The sequence below is a fragment of the Plectropomus leopardus genome, chromosome 6 (assembly GCF_008729295.1).
Source record: "Plectropomus leopardus isolate mb chromosome 6, YSFRI_Pleo_2.0, whole genome shotgun sequence".
Taxonomy (NCBI): domain Eukaryota; kingdom Metazoa; phylum Chordata; class Actinopteri; order Perciformes; family Serranidae; genus Plectropomus; species Plectropomus leopardus.
The window spans coordinates 26,384,292-26,407,506 of record NC_056468.1 but is presented as its reverse complement, the minus strand read 5'-3'; the positions used below and the strand labels follow the sequence as shown (position 1 = coordinate 26,407,506).

At 38.3% G+C, this 23,215-nt stretch overlaps 1 protein-coding gene across 2 annotated transcripts in view; it reads right to left on the bottom strand.

The window, feature by feature from the left end:
• Nucleotides 1–21,819, bottom strand: part of slc23a2 (solute carrier family 23 member 2) — a 52,183-nt gene extending 30,364 nt beyond the window's left edge. Inside the window, exons 1-2 of one of the 2 annotated variants that reach the window (XM_042487448.1) lie at nucleotides 21,549–21,819; nucleotides 992–1,218 (exon numbers count right to left, since the gene is read on the bottom strand). In XM_042487448.1, the coding sequence (XP_042343382.1) occupies nucleotides 992–1,096 (105 nt within the window). In that variant the 5' untranslated portion in view covers nucleotides 1,097–1,218; nucleotides 21,549–21,819. The remainder of the gene's footprint in view (nucleotides 1–991; nucleotides 1,219–21,548) is intronic. The other variant, XM_042487449.1, reaches the window with a different exon arrangement.
• Nucleotides 21,820–23,215: the final 1,396 nt, after the last annotated feature.

The window sequence follows — 23,215 nt, the reverse complement described above, 5'->3', positions numbered from 1 at the left end:
GAATTAATACAGTTACTTTAGCACTAATGATAAGTTTAAGTAGCAAAATTGGAAGTACTCTTTGGAGAAAAAAGCATGTCAGAACTTGTGTAAATGTACCTGGCTAATTTTTATCACTGGAATTATGATTAAAAAAAGTTAAATTAAAGCAGAAATTTGTGTTTGTTTAATGAGTCTAAGGTAAGGTGCTATTGTTGCCTTTTGACCTACATGAAGCTCTTGTCTCACACCAACAGGACAAACAAAGGAAATGGATGGACTGAGCAGCAGCGTGCACCGACTGACCACCAAGTATACAGTTTGTGTGTGTGTGTGTGTGTGTGTGTGTGTACACTCAGGCCGTGCTCACAAAAATAGAGTCAAGGGAAAAGCAATGAAAAATCTGAGCATGTGAGCCAAAGACAGAGGGAGGAGATGGAAGAGGACAGACATTTTAGGTTGCGTGCATATTGACCAAACCCTGTCTTTGTTATTTCACGTGAGACTGCCACAGGGCCGGGACACATGCCGCCTCTTGAGCCTACTCTGTGGTGCAAACTTTCGGGAGAAAGGAGGCAGGTTGCGTCTGAGGTTGCCAAGTGACCATAACTTGCACAGAATCATAGCCTACTAAGTAGAAATCCTGAGTGCAGAGCTGATGTTCTCCCCAGCGTTATTTTGTGTGTATTATGCCTCAAATATTGTTGGTAGGATGGATGTAAAGCTCTGGGCAGGCCTGCACAAAAGTGATCACCAGCTTCTTCATATTTACCACAGAAAGATACGTATGGAGGAAGGGAAAGATATCTGCCAGCTGTGACTGGCTGTTACTTCCATATGACATGCGGTGCCACCTGCTGCATTCCTAAAGATGAAATCTGATTATCTCAGGACGCAACCATCGCGCAAAAGCGTGGCAAATACTGTTCCTGCTGCATGTTCCTGATGCACCTGTGGTTTTGTCTTTTGTTTTTATCATTTTATAGCCAGGTCATAACAATTGTTTGTGTACCGGAATAGGGTAGAAATCGGCGCCATGCTTGCTCTCCTCCTCAAATTTTCCTCCCTCACTGCTGCTGTCCATCGTCTTGGAGGTTGTATTCTTCCCCACGCCCATCCTTGTGTCTTCGATATCCTCCTCGTCTTCTTCTCTCTCTGTCCCTCCTCCGTCTCGCTCCGGTGTGAACACTGCAGATGAATTCTTCAGTCCGATTACATCGTCCAGGACTGACTCATCTGCTGGGAAACCAAAAGAGACAAACAGACAGCGAGATTAATATCTTGATTTATAATGTCAAAGGTTCTAATATCCTAACTTGTGACGGTCTCGTCACACCAAAGCCCGAGAGGCTGCCAGGCTGCACGTCTTCTCAAAACTTATCTCAGGTCTTTTGTTGTCGCTAATTGTCATGTTTTATTTCCGATGGCAAAGTATGTTTACAGCGACCACTCATCATTTATCAAGGGAAAAGAAATCATTATGCTGCTTGTAGCTTTTCAAATGCAAAGATCTAATACACATTTCAAAACCTTACATCTCTATTTTGGCTGCTGTGGGTTTTTTGGTTGCTAATTAGATCATGTACACATCCCAAGACATCAGTTTTGACTCAGGTAATTTGCTGTCTGCTATGGAGTGATCTAAACCTCCAACAGCTATCAACTATTATGATAATCAATGAGAATTTTTCAAGCAAAATTGAAGGAAACGTTGATAGCCTCTCAACTGTGACATGAGGAATTCGCACATTTTCTTTGTCTCATGTGGTAGTAAACTAAATCTCTTTATCTGTAGACAAAAAATCTAAAGATGTCATTTTGGCCTTTAAGAAATGTCTGTCATTTTATAAACTTAACTATCTAATTTGTAGTAAAAAATAAATAAAAATAAAAGTTGCAGCCCTAAACCAACCAAAAAAATATTCAAATTAATTAAGAAATAATCATCCATGTTGCCAACAGACGTGAGCAGAGAGGAGGAGGCAAATACATAGAGAGCTGAGATTATACAGAGTGAAACACAGATGTGTGTTTGACAGAGAGGAGCAGAGTGATCAGAGCTGAGAGTGATGAAAAGGCAGCAAAGAGACAGATAGACAATACCTGCTCAGACGAACTGATAATTCTCAAATTCCTGATGTCAAGGAAACTTTTGTGTTTGACACAAACAAAGGTTCCCATGACATCAAACTTGAGTTATGTCGCTGTGCACCATCTCTGGCATTTAGCTGGCACCGACAAAACTTTTTTTCAATTTATCGTTAACTGTCCCTTACGACGGAGGATTAGGGCCACATTAAGAAAAAAAAATAATTATTTACGAGATTAAAGTCATTAGTTACGAGAAAAAAAACTCATTATTAACGAGAAAAAAGTCATTATTAATGAGAAAAAAGTCATTATTTACGAGATTAAACTCATTATTAACGAGAAAAAAGTCATTATTAACGAGAAAAAAATCATTATTAACGAGATCAAACTCATTATTAACGAGAAAAAAGTCATTATTTATGAGAATAAAGTCATAATATTCAAACCTGCTGCTTTTGGAGACACTTGTTAACATGAGGGCTACGGAGGATTTGGTTGAGTTGTATTTTAGGATAGGTTTCACAAACAAGGAGATACTTAATCTTTTGGCACATCAGCATCACATTATCATAAGTATCAGGACTTTAAAAAGAATATGCAAGAAATTGCATCTTTTCCGGCGAAAGAACCAGCCGGACTTAGAGGATGTTGCTGCTTTTCTGGAGGGGGAAATGGCTGAACTGGTCAACTGCAGGGTTATCGTTGGATGCATCTACGGGCTATTCAGAGGGGTTTCGTTGTGTCTCAAGAAACAAATCCTCCGTAGCCCTCATTTTGACAATGGTCTCCAAAAGCAGCAGGTTTGAATATTATGACTTTATTCTCATAAATAATTACTTTTTTCTCGTTAATAATAATGACTTTTTTTTCTCATTAATAATGACTCAAAATGTTTTTGTGTTTAAGTGACTAATGGGACAAACACATTTTGAAATTGGTCTGCAACGTAACCACTCGGGACATGTTCAGTGTAGTCCACCAAAAGTGACTGTTTTTGCCACTGACAGGCTCAGATTACTGTAGAAGGATCCCTGCAGAGATAGATCTTTTTGTTAAGAGCAAGATCCTTTCTGTCTAAACAAAAACAGCCCAGAAATCAACATCCTCAAACACAATAGACTCCTTTTAAATAAACAGTAATTTTATCGTTGTAAAACACATTTCATTCAAAATTGACAAAAACAAAATAAAACTCACAAAAAAAACAGTCTTGGTTTGTCTTTCAACTGTCCCAACAATCACAAACTAATCACAAACCTTTATTTCTCCCAGTTAGATGTGAAAATATGATGACTCTATACACGCTAAAACTACTGTTTATTAAATGGAGTTAAGTGGGTTAAGGCGTTTGTAATTTGGTGCAAAAAGGTTCTTACTCTTTAACGAGAGGGTCTATCTCTGTGGGATCCTTTCCATGATGTTGTCGGACACTTACAATCACAATAACAATCTGAGCCCGTCAGTGGAAGAATCACACACTTTCAGCGGATGTGAATTTATGAAGTGGACATGCCCAGAAAGTTTACATAGAAGCCCGTTTCGCTGCTGCGTGCTATAGCGCTCTCTTTCATTACTGGACCAGTTTTAAAAAAATAGTTGCTGCCTTTTGTCACTTAGATACCAAGAGAAGAGAAAATAGAGTCTAGATTGAAAAATATCAAACCAAAAGTGTGAGAAAGTCAAAAGTTGCCAATATCTCAGGGTTGAGGACTGTCACTAACTTAAGCCCATTTTAATTAAAATATGTGTGTGTGTGTGTGTGTGTAAGACAGAGAGATAGTGATGACTGCTGTGTGACTGAACTGTCGTGTTGTTATGTTATATAATATGCACTTTGACCTCAGTCTCTATAAAAGAGATCTCTCTGAAAATGGATCTTTATCTCAATGAGATTTGATTGATCTGATAAAATAAAGCTGAGCTAACAAGCTGATCTCTGACAAAACATTGCAGGATGGTTTGGTCTTCACATTACGTTAAAAAATAGATATTCAGCCACACACTGAATGAATTGAGCTTTGCGCATCAGACAAACATCAGATATCTCAGGTTCTATCTCTGTCACCGCTGTCTGGAACTAACAAAGGATGTTTCCATGTTTTAAAATTACAGTGCCATGGTCTTTTATCTTGTTAAGGCTCAATAAGACTGTTGCATTAGTCAGTTCATGAATCATGCTCAAGTGTTAAATGAAACTGCATCGCATGACGATATTGTACAAGATCGTCAGGGTCAACTGATGGTTCACTTGAGTGTTGCAACACAAAAGACAAATAAAATGGATCACTGGAACCTTCAAATGTTGACCAAACCCTCTGGATAAATAGTCATATAGATGAATGAAAAGTGAACTGAGGATCCTGTTTTCCTGGGCACAATGCAAAGCTGTTACATTATTTAAAAGGTCATTTCATTCATTACTTAGAAACCCAGTTACCAAACAAGCTTGACAAAAAAAAAACAGCTCATATAACTAATCAACTATTTGTTTGTTGAATTTTTATTCCCCTTCCTATTTCCTTGTCTCCAAATTTGTTATTATGTATGTGTACAGGATGATGGTAGGAGTGTTACATCCTTTGCTTTTTATTCATTCATAATATATCACAAAAAATAACTTAACCTGATGTCCTGATGTTTCTTGAGTGCATGTAAAAGAAAACGCAAGCCTGAGCTAGTAATTGTTTTTATTTTGAAAGAGCAATTTTTAAAGTGCAAGAGCTGTGACATTAAGTATATCCTATATTAACGCTAAGGACAAAATTAAGGCTGAGACCGCTGACTTTAGCCCCTTCAACACTGCCTGTTCAAGGCAGGAACCCAAGAACAAAGGAATCAAAGGTGCAATATCAGAATAAGGGCACATTTTAATTACCTCTGCCGCCCTTAAGCCGGCAGTGGAGGTAGTAGCAATGCCGAAAACGGCGACTAGGTAAAAGGGACAGCCGGCTGGAGGGGAATACAGGCGGGATGGGTTTGACATTTTGATAAAGTGTTAAGCATGTTATCCAAAGTGGGAGATTTAAAAAGCAGCTAGCAGCTGTTAGTGGCTAACTCAAAGAAGAAAAACAGCGGTCAAAATCGTCTGCAAAATGGTAAGACAATGACGTTTGGGAGCTCCTAATCCTCCAAGCAGAGGACGAGATCAGATTGTCATTTTTATGTTATGCCTTTGTGATTGTTTAGAGCCCTGTCAATACATGTATGCCACACTATAGAGGCCAACACTGTTGTGTTTCACATCACGCTTTTTTACTTCCCCAATACCGGCATGCCAACTAAAATCACACAATCAAGGGGCACGATGCTGCCATAGTTTGGTTCTGTGTAAAAATGTAAAGGCTCCATAAGGAAAGGACTTTGTGGCAGCCCTATCGATCCATCCCTGTGTGAAAAGGGCTTTTGTTGGCTATGAACCCTGTAGGCCTGGAGATAAACTTGCACAAAATAAATGCTATTTTAACCATCAGCTGATGCATGCCAAAATTGTATTCTGCTTTTTAAAACATTTTTAAAATGTTTTTTCCCAAAAAATATCCCACCCAGCCAGTCTCCCTGCTTGCAGTGTAAAATGTTGGGATAGGTGTAATACCTAGTTGACACATCCCATCACTCCTGTCAAGCTGGGCGGCTGGGAGCATCTGTGTGGAAGGGGCAAGAGAGAGGGGAGAGGAAGAGGTAGGAGTAGAAGAAGAAGAAAAGGAGATTAAAGCAGAGAAGGGGGAGGAGGCAGAGAGGTCAAGGATAAGGAGGAGGAGGGAGGTGAGACATAAGTTAATTTGACAGACAGCATTTAATCACAAGCAAGTTAGTGTCTTAGTCTCAAATATGGCTTTAGGAAAGCAGCAAGAATGAATTATGTTGGAATCAAGTCTCCCACCTGTAGAGGGTGCACGCAATTATTGGAAAAATGAGAGAGAAAAAAGAAGCCAGCCAAGTAACTTAAATCTTGCATGATTGTTTGGAATGCCATAATTTCCATGGACAAATTTTCAAAACTTTTCCACAACAAGATATCCAATATATTTTTTCCTTGTCACACTCTTCCAGTGTTTTTCAAATATATTAAATTCAAACTCTATTCAAATATAATTTCAGCATCCCAAATGACATGTTCAAGGATCACTGGATATTTGCAAATCCAACAACAGTTTTTGTTTTTCCTGTTTCTGGTTGTGATAAGCGGAGTAATATTGGCAATTTTAAAGAAAACATACCCTCCACACCCCTCTCTCTAAATAGATAAAGCCAAGAAAAATGCCTTACAAATCCGCGTATTCATGATTTTTCCAAAGGTTTTAGTGATTTTTACTAGTTTCCATTACATTTCCAGGACTGGAAAATGTGATTGTGAACTTCCATGACTTAACAGGTTTTCCATGACCATTGGAACCCTGGGCACACTTAATTTTTTGTTTTTAAAAGGTACTTTCTAATTCTAAGAGGAACTGTGTTTACTCTAAATTATGCAATACATTCCTGTAGCTTCAATTTATATACAGACAAAAAGGCAAATAGGCAATACTGCCTAAGCCTCACTACTTTATAGGGACAATTTTTCCTTCTAATTGTATTTTTTTTTAAATTTATGTTAGTTTTCGCCATTATTCTTTCAGTAGGAAATCATCAGAAGGCAGTCTTTCGCCCTACAAGCAATATTCTGACCAGTGAATACTGCACACAGCACATGAAAACAGAGCTAACAATTGACATCAGTGCTTCCCAGCCTGTGGCTCTCTGTCAGTACTGTGGATCAGCTGGAGATGTGGAGTGTGACAGAAAGTATCCCAGCAGCCTCTGGGCGACGTAAAGTCTGATGAGGCGTGGGCTAACACCAGAGGAGCCAGCCGTGCTACTGTAGCATGACATCCTCGCAAATGCCCTTTTGCACTGTCGTCGCCCAAGAGACAGAAACACCTTTCACGACTCTTCTCTGTTTCTGTCTGTTGGTGTTGATGAGGAACACACACACACACACACACACACACACACACACACACACACACACACACACACACACACACACACACACACACAGACACGCACACACAGGGAACTGTAGCGAGAGATGAGAGAACTGAAACTGAGCTTATGTGATTATGTAACATGGGAAATTTGCAGTTTCATAAACACAACTTTTAAGATTATGTAAAAGATAACATATAAAAAATGATTGAAGCAGGATGCATGTGTGTTAGAGAGAGTATCAGAGAAAGAGAAGAAAAATATGCATAAGCATAGAGGAAAAATAAGAGCGGGAAAGAACAAAGACAACTGCTGTGGTAATTTTAACTCAACCCAGAAAAAGCCGGCTCGTGGACAGAGTTACCGCCTGGATCTATTACCATGGTAACCTGATCTGTGGATCCTGTGCAGGCTTGTTGTGTGGGACTTCACTGGAGGAGGAGGAGTTCACACCAGCTGTTTGTGTAGGCGTTTTCATTTCTCGTGCCAAATGTGTGCCAGTGTGCATACAAGTGTGTGTGTGTGTGTGTGTGTGTGTATCAACTCCATCACCTTCAGATGTTACTCTGATGTTCAGTCAGCAAATCTGGATTTGATTAAACCTTCAGCTGATTAACAGTTATCTCTGAGAAGTGTGTCCTGATATATAAGTCTAATAAAAATGCAACTTTTCAGGCATAGAGGACTGAATTCACATTAAGAAATATAAGCATCTTTATGACGGCTTCAACATATGATTACTTTACAACACAGGTTCCAAAAAAAGTGATGCTGTGTTGAACGTACATTAAAACAAAATGCAATGATTTACACATACAGTGGGGGAAATAATTATTCAACATGCCTTTTTTTTTTATTTAACATATTTCCAATACAGCTATTCACATGGCATTTAAATCAGACATTTGTATTGACAGTAAAAGACACCAATAAATACATTTTGACAAATCATTGCATTCTGGTTTTATTAACATTTTACACAGTGCCCAAGCTTTTTGGAATTGGGGTTGCATTACCAATTAATCGGATTATATTTACAACAATATATAATTGAGAATATAGTGGAAAAAAGGCCCATTGCATTTTCTCCAAACCCAAGTTGACGCCGACAAATTTCCTGTTTTGTTGTAAGAAACGATCACTGACCTGAACCAGCTTGTAAAAAGACTAAAATGATCAATCGGTAATCAGAATAATAGATGATTTATTTTCCATCAGTCTTTTCATCTCCTCTTAGTAATAAATCACTAACCAATCTAAGAGAAGTCAAATCAAGACACCTGGACATTAATACCTTTTCCCACACCTTTATACCTTGCATACATTTCACAAGAGTACATGGTATATTATGGCATTCACCATCACCACCTCCTGGCGTGGAGTGACTACACTCAACAAGCTCTCTTAGTTTTTTTCATACAATAAATAAACAAAATAAGCTGACAAAATGAAAAGACAGGGAATATTATCACACACTCCTTAACTGAACAGAAAAATACAACCTTACGAGTCTGTCACCTAACTCATTCTAGCTTAATTGCCTTGTTAAATCATTGTATAACATTTATTCAAACTCAACAGAAACAAAATAAAATTCACTAAAACACTAAAAAATAAACTTAATCCAGAGTTGGAGGTGAAAATATGGTGGCTGTAGATGCTGTTGCTTGCCAAGTGTTTACTAATCCCCACCACTCATTTCAGTTCGTACTCAGTTCAGCCTGCTCCAACAGTAGAGACGGATCTCTGATGGCCCGTGCTGTGCACTACATTCACTCAATATGGCATCTCTAGCAGTTTAATACAAAGAGAAAAACATACTGTTGGTATTTTCAAATACCCTGATATATCGGAATTCCATGACACAGCACAAGCCTTATGTCAAATTCTTTTACATCCTGTCAACTGCTGTGAAACAATTTGAACGATGAAATAATGGTGTAAACCAAAGTAAAGAGACAGAAATATGTCAACACACGAGTGCATGTTTGTGTGTGACAGCAGGCGACTTATTACTGGGCATGGTACACGTGAGGGGTTTTATTTCCTCATGGGGGCGCGAGGGGGTTCTAAAACGCCTGCAAGGTCATGTTTACATTGGTCAACTTCCTGTCAGTGGAGCAGAGGTGAATGCAGATAAGAGAGAGAATGTCTCAACAGCGCAGTTACAGGAGCAGCAGGCCGACTCAATGTAAACATTTTAGTCCTGATGTAATGACGAACCAAGGACGGACAGAAGTCTGCTGGTTAATTAGGCTGGATGAATCAGAGACAGATGTTTGCTGTTGTCAAGACGGAATAAATTTACTATGACAAAATAATGTGTATGTGTTAAGATTTAAACTATGTTCTACATACTGCTAAAAATAAGAATTATTTCTCTTTTTTTCTTGTTTGTGTAAAAAACAAAAGTACAATAATTAAGAATTATGTATCTATCTATTTATATATATATATATATATATATATGCTATATAATACAGTATATAGAATGCAATAAAAATCCTTTAAATTTAGAGGATGCCTATTTATTATCATTTATTTAAAATCATAAATAAAAATGTCACATAAAGGAACATTAAAAGGTTTAGTTACAGTTTGGGTTTTCATCTGGTTGTTGATCTGATCTTACCTGGTTATTCAGATTTATCTAGTTATTTGCCAGTTAATTCAATTTGCACACTTTTTTGACAATTAATAGTTAGTCTAACTTTTATGGTTTTATTTATTGTATTTATCTTATTCCTATTCCTAGTTACACATTTATTCTATTTCTAATTTATTTCCATTCTGTCTTAATGTTGCATTTCAGGAATGAGTCCTAAACCCGGAAATGATTTAACATTTTTTAACACTGTCTGTTCCCTAGTCTTGTGGTCAATGTTTTTTTTTACAACATGACTTTACGTTGTGATGGCAACGTTACATCATGCAAGTGTAACCATAGCTTTTTACTTCTTGCGATTGCATTGCCATTGCTAAAATCATAAAATTGATAATCTCGCTAAACAAAACATGCAAGTATCAGAAACATTTGTTAGCTACAGAGCATATTTTCTGCAATGATCCATAACTTACATATGTAAAAGTAGATATTCATTTTAACTGATTTACACTTGCTCCCATCTGGATCATCAGACACAGCTGAAAGTTTGGCGAAAGGCTTGACATAGGCGGTAACAGAAAGAAAAAGCTGCGAATGACTCCACCAGGGGTTGCGATAACTGTACAGAGAGTACAACTAAGATGTTAAACTGACTAATGAGTTTAATTACAGTGCAGGTTATTTCAGCAACTTCCATATAAAAATTTAACTTGACCTATGCTGTTGCCTTTTTTAATAGTTTGGCTGATGTACAGCCAGATAAATCCTACTTTATTCTGTACTTTCCCGTCTCACAGCAGGTGGACTAACATGCTGTGCTTCACAACGCATTCCTCAGTTTAAAAAAGCCAAAGCTGCAGGAAAGACTGTTACATTTAGATCAGGGGAATAGAGATGTTCAGCCTTTAAATGTAATTCCAGCCCCCTCTCAAAGCAACACCTACACCCACACAGCATGCTATCAGCAGCACATCAATGGGTGTTAAAGGTTAGATTAAAAAAAAAACAAAAAAAACAAAACATTTTTTCTCCAAAAAAAAAAGGCGTGTACTGTAACCACCCACAGCTTCAGGCATTTTTTCATCAAGTCCAAAAGGCATCTATTGTTGCTTTAAGTTGATGAAATCTTTTAAGCCTACCCGAGCCAGACTCCTGCTGCTGTTCCCAGTAGGGCAACCAGTTTCACTTGCTTATACAGTAACGGTGGAGAAACATTACCTTCATTTAGTCCCATAATGGTTTTATTACCTGAGATGATAAAGCATTTGAACATGTTTGCAAAACTTGGTTGTGGTTAAGTGGTTCAGTGATGTTCAGCAGTCTGTAGTTTTGTAGAGGTTAAGATATTTCCATAGCGATGTGAAACTTGAGGTCATGTCCGTTTTCTCACACATGCTCATAAATGAATTATCCCAAATTATTATTTCTGATTAACCCTTTAAACCCTGGGCAACTTGGTTTGATTTGATTCAAAAATGTGGTAAGAAGGTAATAAGCAACTGAAGAAGGAATGACCCAAAAATAGGCAAGAAATTAGTAAAAAGTACAAAAAATTACCTAGAAATTGCATTTAAAAAAGTACATGACAGTTACCTGAAAATTTGTTTAAGACAGAAAAATAAAAAAAAAATTCTGTAAAATAAGTTTATCTTATTATGATAATTAAAAAAATAGTTCTCTGGACATCCCTAGCCTTATAGAAATTATTTTCTAACTCTTCTCCTACTAAATTACTACTCTTTTTTATGGAATTTTCAAACAAAATAATTTTCTAATTCAAATATCTTTTGCACAACCAGCAGTCCAAGCTCAAAGATATTCAGTTTAAAATGATATAAAACAGAGGCCAGCAACCACAATGGACAAACTTGGAAAATGACTCTAAATCTACTACTCCTAATTCAAAACACACTCGACTCGTCATAACCAGCCAAACAACTTGCAGGAGATATTTTCGGGTTCATGTGAAGTGTTTTGGCAGAACAGGGGGCACAACAAAGAAACAAATAAGGTTCAGAGAGATAAGAAGATATCTGCATCATTGGGTGAGGCTCCTCACACACACAGATACACACTACCAGAGCCTGGAGAGGACACACATCATGGAGGGGACGACAATAACAAAGTTCACATTGACGTTGTGCCAGATAACATTATTAGCCTCCATCAAAGGTTACAGGCTGATTTAAGGTGGCATTTAGCGAAGACTGGGGAGATGCTGAGCCAGATTTAACAACATTTAACTGTTGAGAGCAACACAGAACAAGAAGGCAGTCGGTTTACAGTATTTCCTCGATTGACCAAGCAGAGATGCCAAGAATTTCCCGCTACCAGCGTCTCAAATGTGAAGATTTTGAGTGTTCTATTATTTGATATATTTGGGTTAGAGACTGTAAGTCAAATATTTTCTTCACCATTGAAGCTAAAATGTTTGAAATATGCTAGAATCAGCTTCTTAATGTAAGAATTTTCAACTTGTCTCTGTTCTCTTTTACTTTATTGATTATCTTTGGGTTCTGGACTGTCGATCACACAGAACTAGGATGTTGAATGGGCAGTTTTAATTATTTTATGACTTTAATTTTTAGGTAAAAATAATGAATACTCAGTAGATTTATCAATGACGATAATAATAATAATGGACGGCACAGTGGCGCTGTGGTTAGCACTGTTGCCTTACAGCAAGAGGTGGTTCGATCCCGGGTTGGAACAGGGTTCGGTCTGTGGGCGGGGGCCCTTCTGTGTGGAGTTTGCATGTTCTCCCCGTGTCTGTGTGGTTTCTCTCAGGGGTCTCCGGCTTCCTCCCACAGTCCAAAGACATGCAGGTCAGGTTGATTAGTGACTCTAAATTGCCTTTAGGTGTGATTGTAAACGTGAAAAGGTGTCTGTCTATTTGTAACGGCCCCGGCAATACCCCCCCCCCCCGGTAATAGTCACAGTCCAAACAGCGAAATACCAACTAGGAGTCGTTTCAAACAAAATGCGACAACATATTAGATATCTGCTGGGAGCATTATCCATCGAGGAGGCTATGACGATGGGAATAGAGTACACATTAGAAGGATAAAATCACAAAAATTATGAAGACCAAACTACAATAACATCATGACTGACAGACCATTTGCAAAGCAATCATGGGTGTCTGCGTCATTGTTTCGTAAAGGGAGTTTTCAAACTAAAACAGGCTCTAAAACAGGCTCAGCAGCATTTTTAAAGGTCTCTCTTTTAGGAGTTGTACAAACACTTGACACATTGGTGTAAATATAGCAATAGTTTTGTGCTCTAAAACAAAAATGTACTTGTGTGAATGCCGTACTGGTTGTTTCACATTGATGTAATTTCATGTAAGTTCAGAGCATCCACTGAAGCCTCATGCTTCAATCATCTGGCCGATAAGACAAAAGCTGAAAAAACATACTTCTAACCATACTGAAAGTTGACACTGATCTTTACAAAAACAATCTGGAAACTGCGTGTGGCTTTACACTGTTTTAACAATTAAACAGCATTTTAAAAATCAGACAACTTAGAGTGGATGTAAACCTCAAATGGACCACTTCCAGTAGTAATACAGAAGGTAAGGCAATTATAAACGCACTTTAGCCGGCTGCTGCCAGTCCATCCGTCATCTGTCATGCTGCTTTTTAAAATTTTATGAAACTTACAATGTGGTTCATTCAAAACTGCACTGACTCTCTCTGAGAAAAAGCTACCACATTTAGCTGTCTATAAATGAAGCACAAAATCTGGGTCGTGGCTGAGATTAGATTGTTTTTTTGATAATGATGGATGTCATCACAACATCCTGGCATTCATTCCACTAATAAACCAAAGAGGCAGAGAGAAACACATGTGTCCCAATTCATTTTGTTGGATTATTTTAATTACTGACCAACCTGCAGGGTATTTCATTGATAAACTGATTGATTGCTTCGTCGATTAAATGTAAGAAAAATGGTGCTCACAGTTTCCTAAGCTTGGTCTAACCACTTAAGGCCTGTTTACGATCAACAATTTAAGACAGTTTCACTGAAAGTTATAAATTATATTACTGAACAGCATCCTTTAAAAACCTATATGCTTTTGGTTTTAATGACAGTTAAACCTTATCAATATAAACCTATATCAAACTGCTTGGACTTTATTTACTTCTGATTTATCCAACTGATCTCAATCACTGAGCTTCTCTGTTTAAGATAAAAGTGCAAAATTTGGCATATTTTAAGGACAATGGGATGTGACAACAGATGCCTGAGGATGCGCTTCAAAGTTCAAGTCCTACTCATCTGTCCTACATCTTTGTATTTATAACTACAGCAGGGTAGACATATAAGAAAATGCAGTCTCTCTTACATTTGAAACATCAGAAGCTTAAAAACACTGACATCTACAAAAGAGCACCTATTTATACCTCAAACACTAGCATCTGTACCAAAGTATGATTAGCTGCAATCACCAATAAATCAATAAGTGGCCCCAGTAGTCTCTTCCATCCACACACCCCCACTCACACTTAGAGAGAATCTTTAAAACTCAAAACAAAAATCTATTGAATGCTCATTTATTCACTAACTCGTTACACCAGACCAGATGAGACCCAGCAAAATCATTGACACCTAACTCTAAATTTTAAAAAACTGTTCTCATAGACAGTCAATGCAGCTGTAACAGCAGCCAGACACACAAAGAGGACATTCCTCTGTGACCGGTAGCAGATTAAGGGGCTATTGTAAGTTTGATGCAAGACACATCCTCAACAAAGACCGGATGTTGTCCAAAACTCTAACAGCTCCAAACATCACTTCACTGACACTGAGGAGAATAAGTTATTGTCTGTAACAATAATACGGTGTACTATTCTGCCTTTTGCCATTTAATCCCCATTTTACACACAAAAACTGAAGATTAGAAAAGGCAGCAACTAAAAGGGTCAAAAGTAATACACCAATAAACATCTACAGATGAAAAAGTATTTTTTTAGGTTTTACTATTCAGAACCACGTGTTAAAATCTTACCACCCACAATGCCACCACACACACACACACACACACACACACACACACCTTTACACAGAACAGTGGGGAGGCACAGCATGACCCACTACAGTTTAATCCCAGTCACATGCTGCCTGCCACAAAACAGGGCCAAGAAACGAGTTCTGTGACCCAGTTCACTTCACTGTGCCCATTCCTGACCCGACATCCTGTGAGGTGATCCTCTGTATCCATTTACTGCAAGTCATAGTGACTTAAGGAAGCTACTCTGAGATGCTGAAAAACAATTTTTCAAACAATACTGTGGCATAACTAACACTGACATAAGTAAACTGTCTACGATCAGCATTGCGCAGCTCTGTTTCTTAAAATCCAGTAAAACCATTAACCCGGAAGCTTCTATCAGGGTGAAGAATCAACAGGAAACAATGCATGTGATGACTGCAGTTTACTGTACAAACTTAAGTCAGCTGCAGATCAGCTTTTTCTGATCGTTTCCAGCAAATGTAGGAGGCAGCAACTGCTTGGGAGCTGCACCTTTCAGAATAAGAAGTACTGACAATGAACCACACACACGCGCACACACACGCACGTGCCCGCGCACACACACACACACACACACACACACACACACACAAAAAAAAAAAAAACCTCTGTAATTATATGTTGGCTCATATACAAAATAAAAGAGTGTACAACCTACACTTACGAGACAAAAATCCAAACAAAGAAAAGATGGGTTGCCCAGCAGTAATCCAAATGCAAATAGTATTTAATGTAATCATTTCAACTATAAGTACTAAGGCTCTAATATAACCAATGAAATGAAGGAAAAAGATCATGATTCATCTGAACGCAATACAAGAAAACTGATGTCAATCCAGATCTCAATGGGTTAAATGTTGTGGCATCACAACTGATCATGTGATGTAACCATCACAAAATGACCATTGTGGCACACAGTCCATCTCCCAGAATGCCTCACCACAAACACAAGTGTAGGTGTTTAATGTTTAATAAATACATTTCAACTGGAACACCCCCATGATACAGTCTCTGGCTCTTGTTTTACATCTAGTATCTGCAAAAAATGCAGTTCCACATTTTTCCACAAATTTCCACAAAAAATTGAATAGTAGTATATTTGTATAAAACATCCTATTTGACTAGCTTATTCCTGTATTGGGAATAACCCTATCTTCAAAGTTCTACAGGCCATTTTTATAAACAACGCAATTAATCATTTAATAGAGAAATAATCAGCAAATAATTGAAAGGGAAAACAGTTGTTAGGTGGAGCCCTAAACATGACAAATGGGAGAGGATTTTAATAAAACTGGGTGGCACACCACAATCTCATCTGTTGCTGGTAAGAAATAAATATTTCAGCAATAATATCAATATCCTTGATTGGTTTAAAGGAACAAACATACCATCTGATTTCTAAACCATTTTCTTGCTCCTTATACTTAGCCCAGCCTGATCTTTGTCAGCTGCCTTTATTCTGGCTTCATTCTCGTGATGACATGAAAGGACAGACCTCAAATTGCAGGATGGGTTTGGTTTAAAGATTGTAACCTTCTTGTATCTCAACCCACGCACCCTACCAACCTGCCTGTCAACCGGTGCCTTGGATTTCTAAAGTGGAAACCAGCCAGCACTTTCAAACAGCAAAGAGGAACAAAACACCTGCTCCAAACAGCCGCTGACGTTGCTTTCTATTTCAGATATTCCGCCGTCACACTGGTCCCCAAACACATTGTTCATCACAGGTCTAATGACTAAAAGGCCAGTCGCACAGACTTCTGTCGTCCCGCAGGCTTTTGATCTTCACATCAGTGTATCATCAACTTCTGTACAGACTGGAAGCGTCCAGCACCTGAACAGTCAACACTGGCACCACCTACAGATGTCAACTGTCACTACAGTCCTCCTTAAACATCACAGCGGCACCTCTGAAGGCTGCTCTGTGGCTTTTATGGAAATTTTGGCAAAGCAAAGCTGTACATGTCAGGGTAGTATGGAATTTAATGTTAGTAATTTCCAGGTCTGGATTGTGCTTTTGCCTCTTTTCTGTTTTCTAACACAATTCAGAATTTCTAAAAATAAAAACATCATACAAGAAAAATATTTTTCATGGAATTTGGAATTTTCGCAAAGCAAAACGTTTACCACCAGGGTCGAAAATAAACACCCACCAAGCGCCAAATATGGGTAGATTTTTCATTTGGCCAGTAAATGTTGGAAGGCTCAGTGCATTTAAACACATATTCAACATGATACATATTACCTCGATAAAATGTATCACCCAACTTTCTGCCAAGGAGTATTAACTGAACAACCACAATGGGTAAAATGCACGTTTGAAGAGCAGAGTTGGGAAAAAAAACACAATCCACCATCCAAAAATATGCAAGTGGCTGCTAGATTCGCCTTACTCAGGAGCCAAAGACCGACTGGTAGATTTTGGAGTCCCCCAGCGACAGTGGCAGGTGGACAAAACGTTAATTTCCAACTCTGTTTCGAAAGATTGGATATTTGTACTTTGTGAAATGATCTACTGTCTGTTTTAGTTTGGAAATTGGAGTCTGGAAAAGTATGGAACTTTGAAATGAAAAATGTATAGGCAATCTGAGATATGTGCATTGTGACTACTGGGAATTCCTTGTATGCAAAAAAAGAAACTGATAAAGCATATTTTAATCGTTTGCTTGGGTCCAAGAGTGACTCAGCAGTATGCTAAACAGGACTTTGTACTGCAACTGTAATGCAACTGCTTTGAGATTTGCCTCATGATAAATAAAGCTCTATTTTATTTATCTTATCTTATCCAGATAAAAATCTACAGTAGAAATGACCAACCCTTTCACGGTACAATGTTGTAGGGCTGCACCTAATGATTATTTTTTTATAGATTAATCTATCGATAATTTTTTTGATGTATCTATGGAAACATCTTTGTATTTCCTCATCTCTGTGACAGAGAGAGATTTTAAACTGCACCGTTTCTTCAGATGTGCTGCGCGGGTGAGCAGTGTGCACGTTCTAACTTGATACACGAGCACCTAAACAAATAACACGATCGGCGCTGCTCACGTTCACTCACTTAATTGATTACGTCGATTACGTCGACGCGTCACGCTGGCCCTACAATGTTGTAAACCAATATTTCCTTTAGATATTGCTGGTTGACTTGTTGTACAACACAAAGTAGAATGCAATCAAGCTGAGACTGAGTATCAAAAATAAATCAATGGTGGAAAGGGAATGGCACAAACCTCAGCTTTGCTCTCTCACGCTAGTGTGTGACCATATCAATTTCTCCCGTCCCGAGGTCTATGCAAACTGCAGGCATAGGTGAAATGCAAAATACTACTGCTAGGTACACAGATTGTATCGCCACAATGAAAACTCTGCAAATGCTCAAAAACACTCAACTACATCGAAATAGAAACCCATTGAGCCCAAAACAAAAGTTTAATTGAAAAAAAAAAAAAAAGAAATAGGTGGGCACCTCTGGACAGGTCTTAACATTAAAAAATTTGCTGCCAAGCACTCATCCTCTCCTGGCTCTTTTCAGACTCTAGGGATATTTTGAGACTAAGTAAAAGTTTGCTTTTAGTGTCCACAAAAAGACAAAACCGTCTTGGATTGACAAATAGAAACACACATAAAAGAAGAGGAAACACTTGATTGATACACACTTGCAACATGGGCCTAAACTGAACATCTTGATGAATTACAAGCATACAAACACACATCAACTACATTCCTAAAACCAAGAACATACCAGTAAGAGCCACGTTATGGATATCTGACTGTCTGTCCTCCAAAAGTTCCGGTTAAGAGGTTTAACCAATAAATGAATAAATCAATGTAATGATTATGCTTACACAATGAGACCTCTTCTCACCAGAAGAACACTCAGAGATCAATACATAAAAGGTCTCAGATAAAACCAGAGAACATCAAACAGTAGACTGCTCCAAACAAGCTGGTAATATTATTAATGTGGGATGATTTCTATGGTAGCTCTAGAAAAATGAGCACCACATAAAAGCAAACAACAAAATCTCAGAATCTCTGAGAGTTACCCGTCTCATGACAGGTGCATGGCGACAGGACTATGATCGTCAACAGTCTTGAGATCCCACACAGTGTTGTTTTATAGACATTGATGTGCAAATGATGGGTCATCATCACATCCCTCTTTTTCTTATAAATTTAATTCAGTTTTAATTCTATTTCAAGAGGCTTTGTTGGTATGGGAAACATAAGTTTAAATTGACAAAGTAACAAGAATATGCATACAATATGTATGTACATGTATGCCCTCAATGTCAATTTTGCAGGTATCCCCTGAATGCAGAGGTTTTGGTACTACTTGGCACTGGGTTATTTTGGCCGATACCTTGGTGTCGAGTACTAATATCCAGCCTTATTCAGGATTATAATGGTTTAATGACCCTAATAATGAAAAACATTGGTTTCACAACTAAGTCTTTATATTATAAAAATATTGCTGTATTTTTTTAATCTCCTCAGACTAGGCAAGGTAAGTAAGTCTCCACACTGACTAAACTGAAATAGCAGTATCATCTAGAAATTTTACTAAATTTATGAGACTTGTGGCTGAAACAGTCAAGCTGCTTTTTGGCATCAGGAGTTAATATTTATTTATGTTAGATCTCACAGAAGACTGAAAACTCCATGGGAGGCGGCATCTTTATCCATCATTACATGATTACTTCCATACTGTGCATTTAAACTTAGTTTGCTTGATTGTTTGCCTAGGACATGCACACACACACATACACATACACACACACACCTGCCTAGCCACGTTTCCAGGACAACCCCATCATCAAGAGCCAATAAATCCTAATGGCCAAGTAAGCTCTGGTGTCCCAGTTACTGCTGCCTGGTAGCTGTAGTTTCTTATCTCCATTACGAGGCTTCATGTAATCAAATGATAAAGTTCAGTACAATTTATTGACGCCTGCTTAGACTTGCTATGGTGCAGTTCATGTTTCAGAGTCACAATAAGCCTTCACCTAGAAACCTTGAGGCATCTGGCCTCCACACTGTAAAGATAATAGCTCCTGCTCTTGCTGTCCCTGTTTTGTTGCGTTTAAGAGAGGAAAGGTGAAGGGTGACTAACCTGACCTTGTTTTATGGTCACTGGTAGCGATGCTTGCCATAGACAATATAGGTGTCTGCCTAGAGCGCCACCCCAAGGGGGGGCGCCAAAATTGCGCCCAGAAAAAAAAGTTTTGATCGGTCTGAACAATGAGTAAAGTGGACATCAGGGGATGTGTTTCTATCCGAATCAGCCAAAAAGCCACAGGAATATATAGAGTTTAGCCAACCTACTTCCTCCTCTGTACCCTACCCATGTACCTGGTAGAACACCCACCTCTTCAGGTATGAATATACCACTGACAGGACTGTACATGAAGAGAAAGACAATGAAAAACCAATAAATCCTTGTTAAAATCAGCAGGAGGAGAGCTTGTTAACGTTAATTAACAGAGGTCACACTGAGTTGCACTGTGATGCAATAAAGCTTTATTCAGTAAAAAATGAGCATTAGGCAAAAATAATTAATAATGTTCTCATGATGTGTTCAATGTAATCCAATAATAAAATGTTTTTGCGAGAATCTTGAATGAATACAGCTGAAGGAAAGATCTGTTGATGTTTTTACAGTAACATGAAATAGATCATAGAGAGGGAGTGGCGATAAATTAATAGTAAAAAGGCTTTTTCTTTTTTTTTTGAATATGTCTTCTATGTAAAAGAAGGTTATTTAAAAGGTTGTTTCATAAATGTGTAACACACTGAATTTGTGCTCATTTAAAGGAAGTGTAATGAAGGGCTTAATTACTTTTCAACAGTTCAGTTATTTTTTTATAGCATAGATTTCTTTGTCTCCCTCACACACAAGAGTAAAAAACAACAACAGCAAGACAAAACATAAAGAACAATATAAAAAACATCTGTATTGGCTATTGAACATCAATTTTGTCTGATAAGAACCAAAATAGATTATAATTTAAAATATAACAAACTCCAACACATAACTTTGTTTAAATGCTTTTAGCAATTTTTTAATCAAAACTGAGACTTTCAACATCATTTATAGAAAGTTCCCAACAACTTTTTTATAAAGTCAAGTGAAAATTGAAATAAAAAAATGAATAAATAAAAATAGCTCCCTGAGATTTTACAAAGTAAAAGTTCCTCCAATGTTGACTATTTCTTTGCACATTTTAATCAATTTATTTCATCAGCAATCATTAAAATAAAACGCTGACACAGATAACAGGCAAAATGCCAAATATCTGCCCCTAAAATCGGCCAAACCGATAATCCGTCTACCGCTAGTATCATGTTCTTTTACCTCCACTGTCACTGCATAGAAATAAGCATTTCATTTCCCTCAATTTCTAGTCATTGAATCCTATCATATTACACTGCTGTAAATGAGCCCATATTGCCAACCATATACTGTAACACACAAAATGTATCATCACACCCCTTATCTACAACATGTTACTAGTACTGACAGCAAATTGGCAGATACTCTTGCCTTGTTTTGTTTTTTAGTTTTAGCAAGGGGTTTTGTTTTTTAGTTTTAGCAAGGGGTTTTGTTTTGGGGTATTTAATGGGGGGGGTACCAAACATGCTACATCCGCCACTGACGGTCACATTTTAGCATCACACCGAGCAACTAAAGTCTAGCGTTAACGTTACATCTCTGACCGTTACTCGTTATCTGCTGCCAGCTCGAGCCCACGTTAGCACAAAGAGGGCACCCAGAGCGCCAGTCTCGACATGTCCCGCTTCCTAACATCCACACGTGTGATAAAGAGTGTCTCAACGCGGTAAAAATGGCACGTTTTGTCCTCACCTGCCTGATGAAAGAGAAGACGGAGCCCACTTCCCCTCTACGTCCGTCGGCTCGTCCCCGTGGTTTGTGTTGTTGAAGCGGTGTGTGTGCGCACGAGGAGGGGGTCAGATATTGTAGCCGGAGGATAACCCGAGCTAAGCGGACTTTGGCGGTGAGATGAGACCGTCCTCAAGACCGGTTTCTTCCGATGGGAGCTCCTTCTCCTCCGCAGACGGGGCTTAGACAGCTGCTCCGCTCATGGAGGATTTCGTCTTTCATAAAGCCACGGGGTTGACGTTAGCGCTCGCGCATGCCCACATCCACCCGTGACGTAAAACGCCCTCCTCTAGCCCCGCCTTGGAGCTTCAGCCAATCAGCGGTGGCCTAGCAGTGACGTAGCCCCCTCCCTCCGTGTGAGGATCCTTACTGACAGTTTAAGTAATCATAACCTTCCTTGCATAAGCTGCATTTTTTTTCTCCTCCACCGCCGAACAGTTACTCAACCATCACGGTCACCACATCCTAAAATATTAACAATGGGGTCTTTCTGCTCGCCCTCACTGTGATGCCTCCAGGCTGATATATTTCTCCTCACTGCCATCTGATGGCTGTTTATTCGCTGTGCCTCGTTTGGCCCACATTCACACACTAGTTATCCTAATGTAACCCAATTGGCACAAGATTGGATAACAGGGCTCAACTTGCAAGCAGCAAAACGTTGCCTGTGTGTACTGTGCGATTCCACACTGTCAACAGTGACGGCTGAAATATCTAAAATCTATACCGCAGTAAAAGTACAGATATCTTTCTAGAAAATGACTTGAAGTTGAAGTCACGAATTAGAACATAAGTTGAGAAAAAGTCTTTAAGCATATCATATTTTTTGTACATAAGTATCAAAAGTAATTTATGACATTGAATGTCCTTAAGTATTGACAGTAAAAGTGAAAGTAGGCTAAATGCTGGTGATGAAAAACAAGCAATCAGAATTTTAAGAATGAGGGCAAACACTGGTAAAGTGGCACAGTGGCTAAAGTGAAACAGTTAAGCGTTATCATTTTTATCTTTCATGTACATTCTTCCATTAGCCTACTAAAACTGAGCTCATTATTAGCAAGCATGTAAATGAAAGTATATGCACCCCTTCTTTAAGAGGTGATGGGTTAAGTGATGTTTATTGTTTTTGTTTATAATCGTGTTTTTATTGTATTCATATGGTGTATTTAATTAATTAGGTCTACACTTAAATAACAACAAAATGTGTCAGAAGTGTGTTTGCCAACATAGCTGTCCCTTTTTCACAGTGGCACCAGGTAAAATTAGGTTTCGGGCCAATGTGTGTTTGAGGAAGTCATCCATCCATCCTGTCTTTACTCTTTATTTCTTCTCTATTTTTCTATCTATTTTTCTATTCTTTCTAAGACATTTGGGTTATAATTGAACAAAATGGTGTAGGTAAATTATCATAAAGTGTCCCTCTTTACCAGTATTCACCCTATTAAGTTTATACACCACCTTGAAAACTGAGCCTTCATTACAATAGAAGAAAAACAAGGTCTTTTTTGTAAGACTTAAAGGATTAAAAAAAAACCAATCCACTTTTTCCCTTTCTCCATTTCCTTCAATTATCCATTTATCCCCTCCTCCCGTCTTTCCTCATGTTGTAGTAAGTTACTAAAATGCCAAGA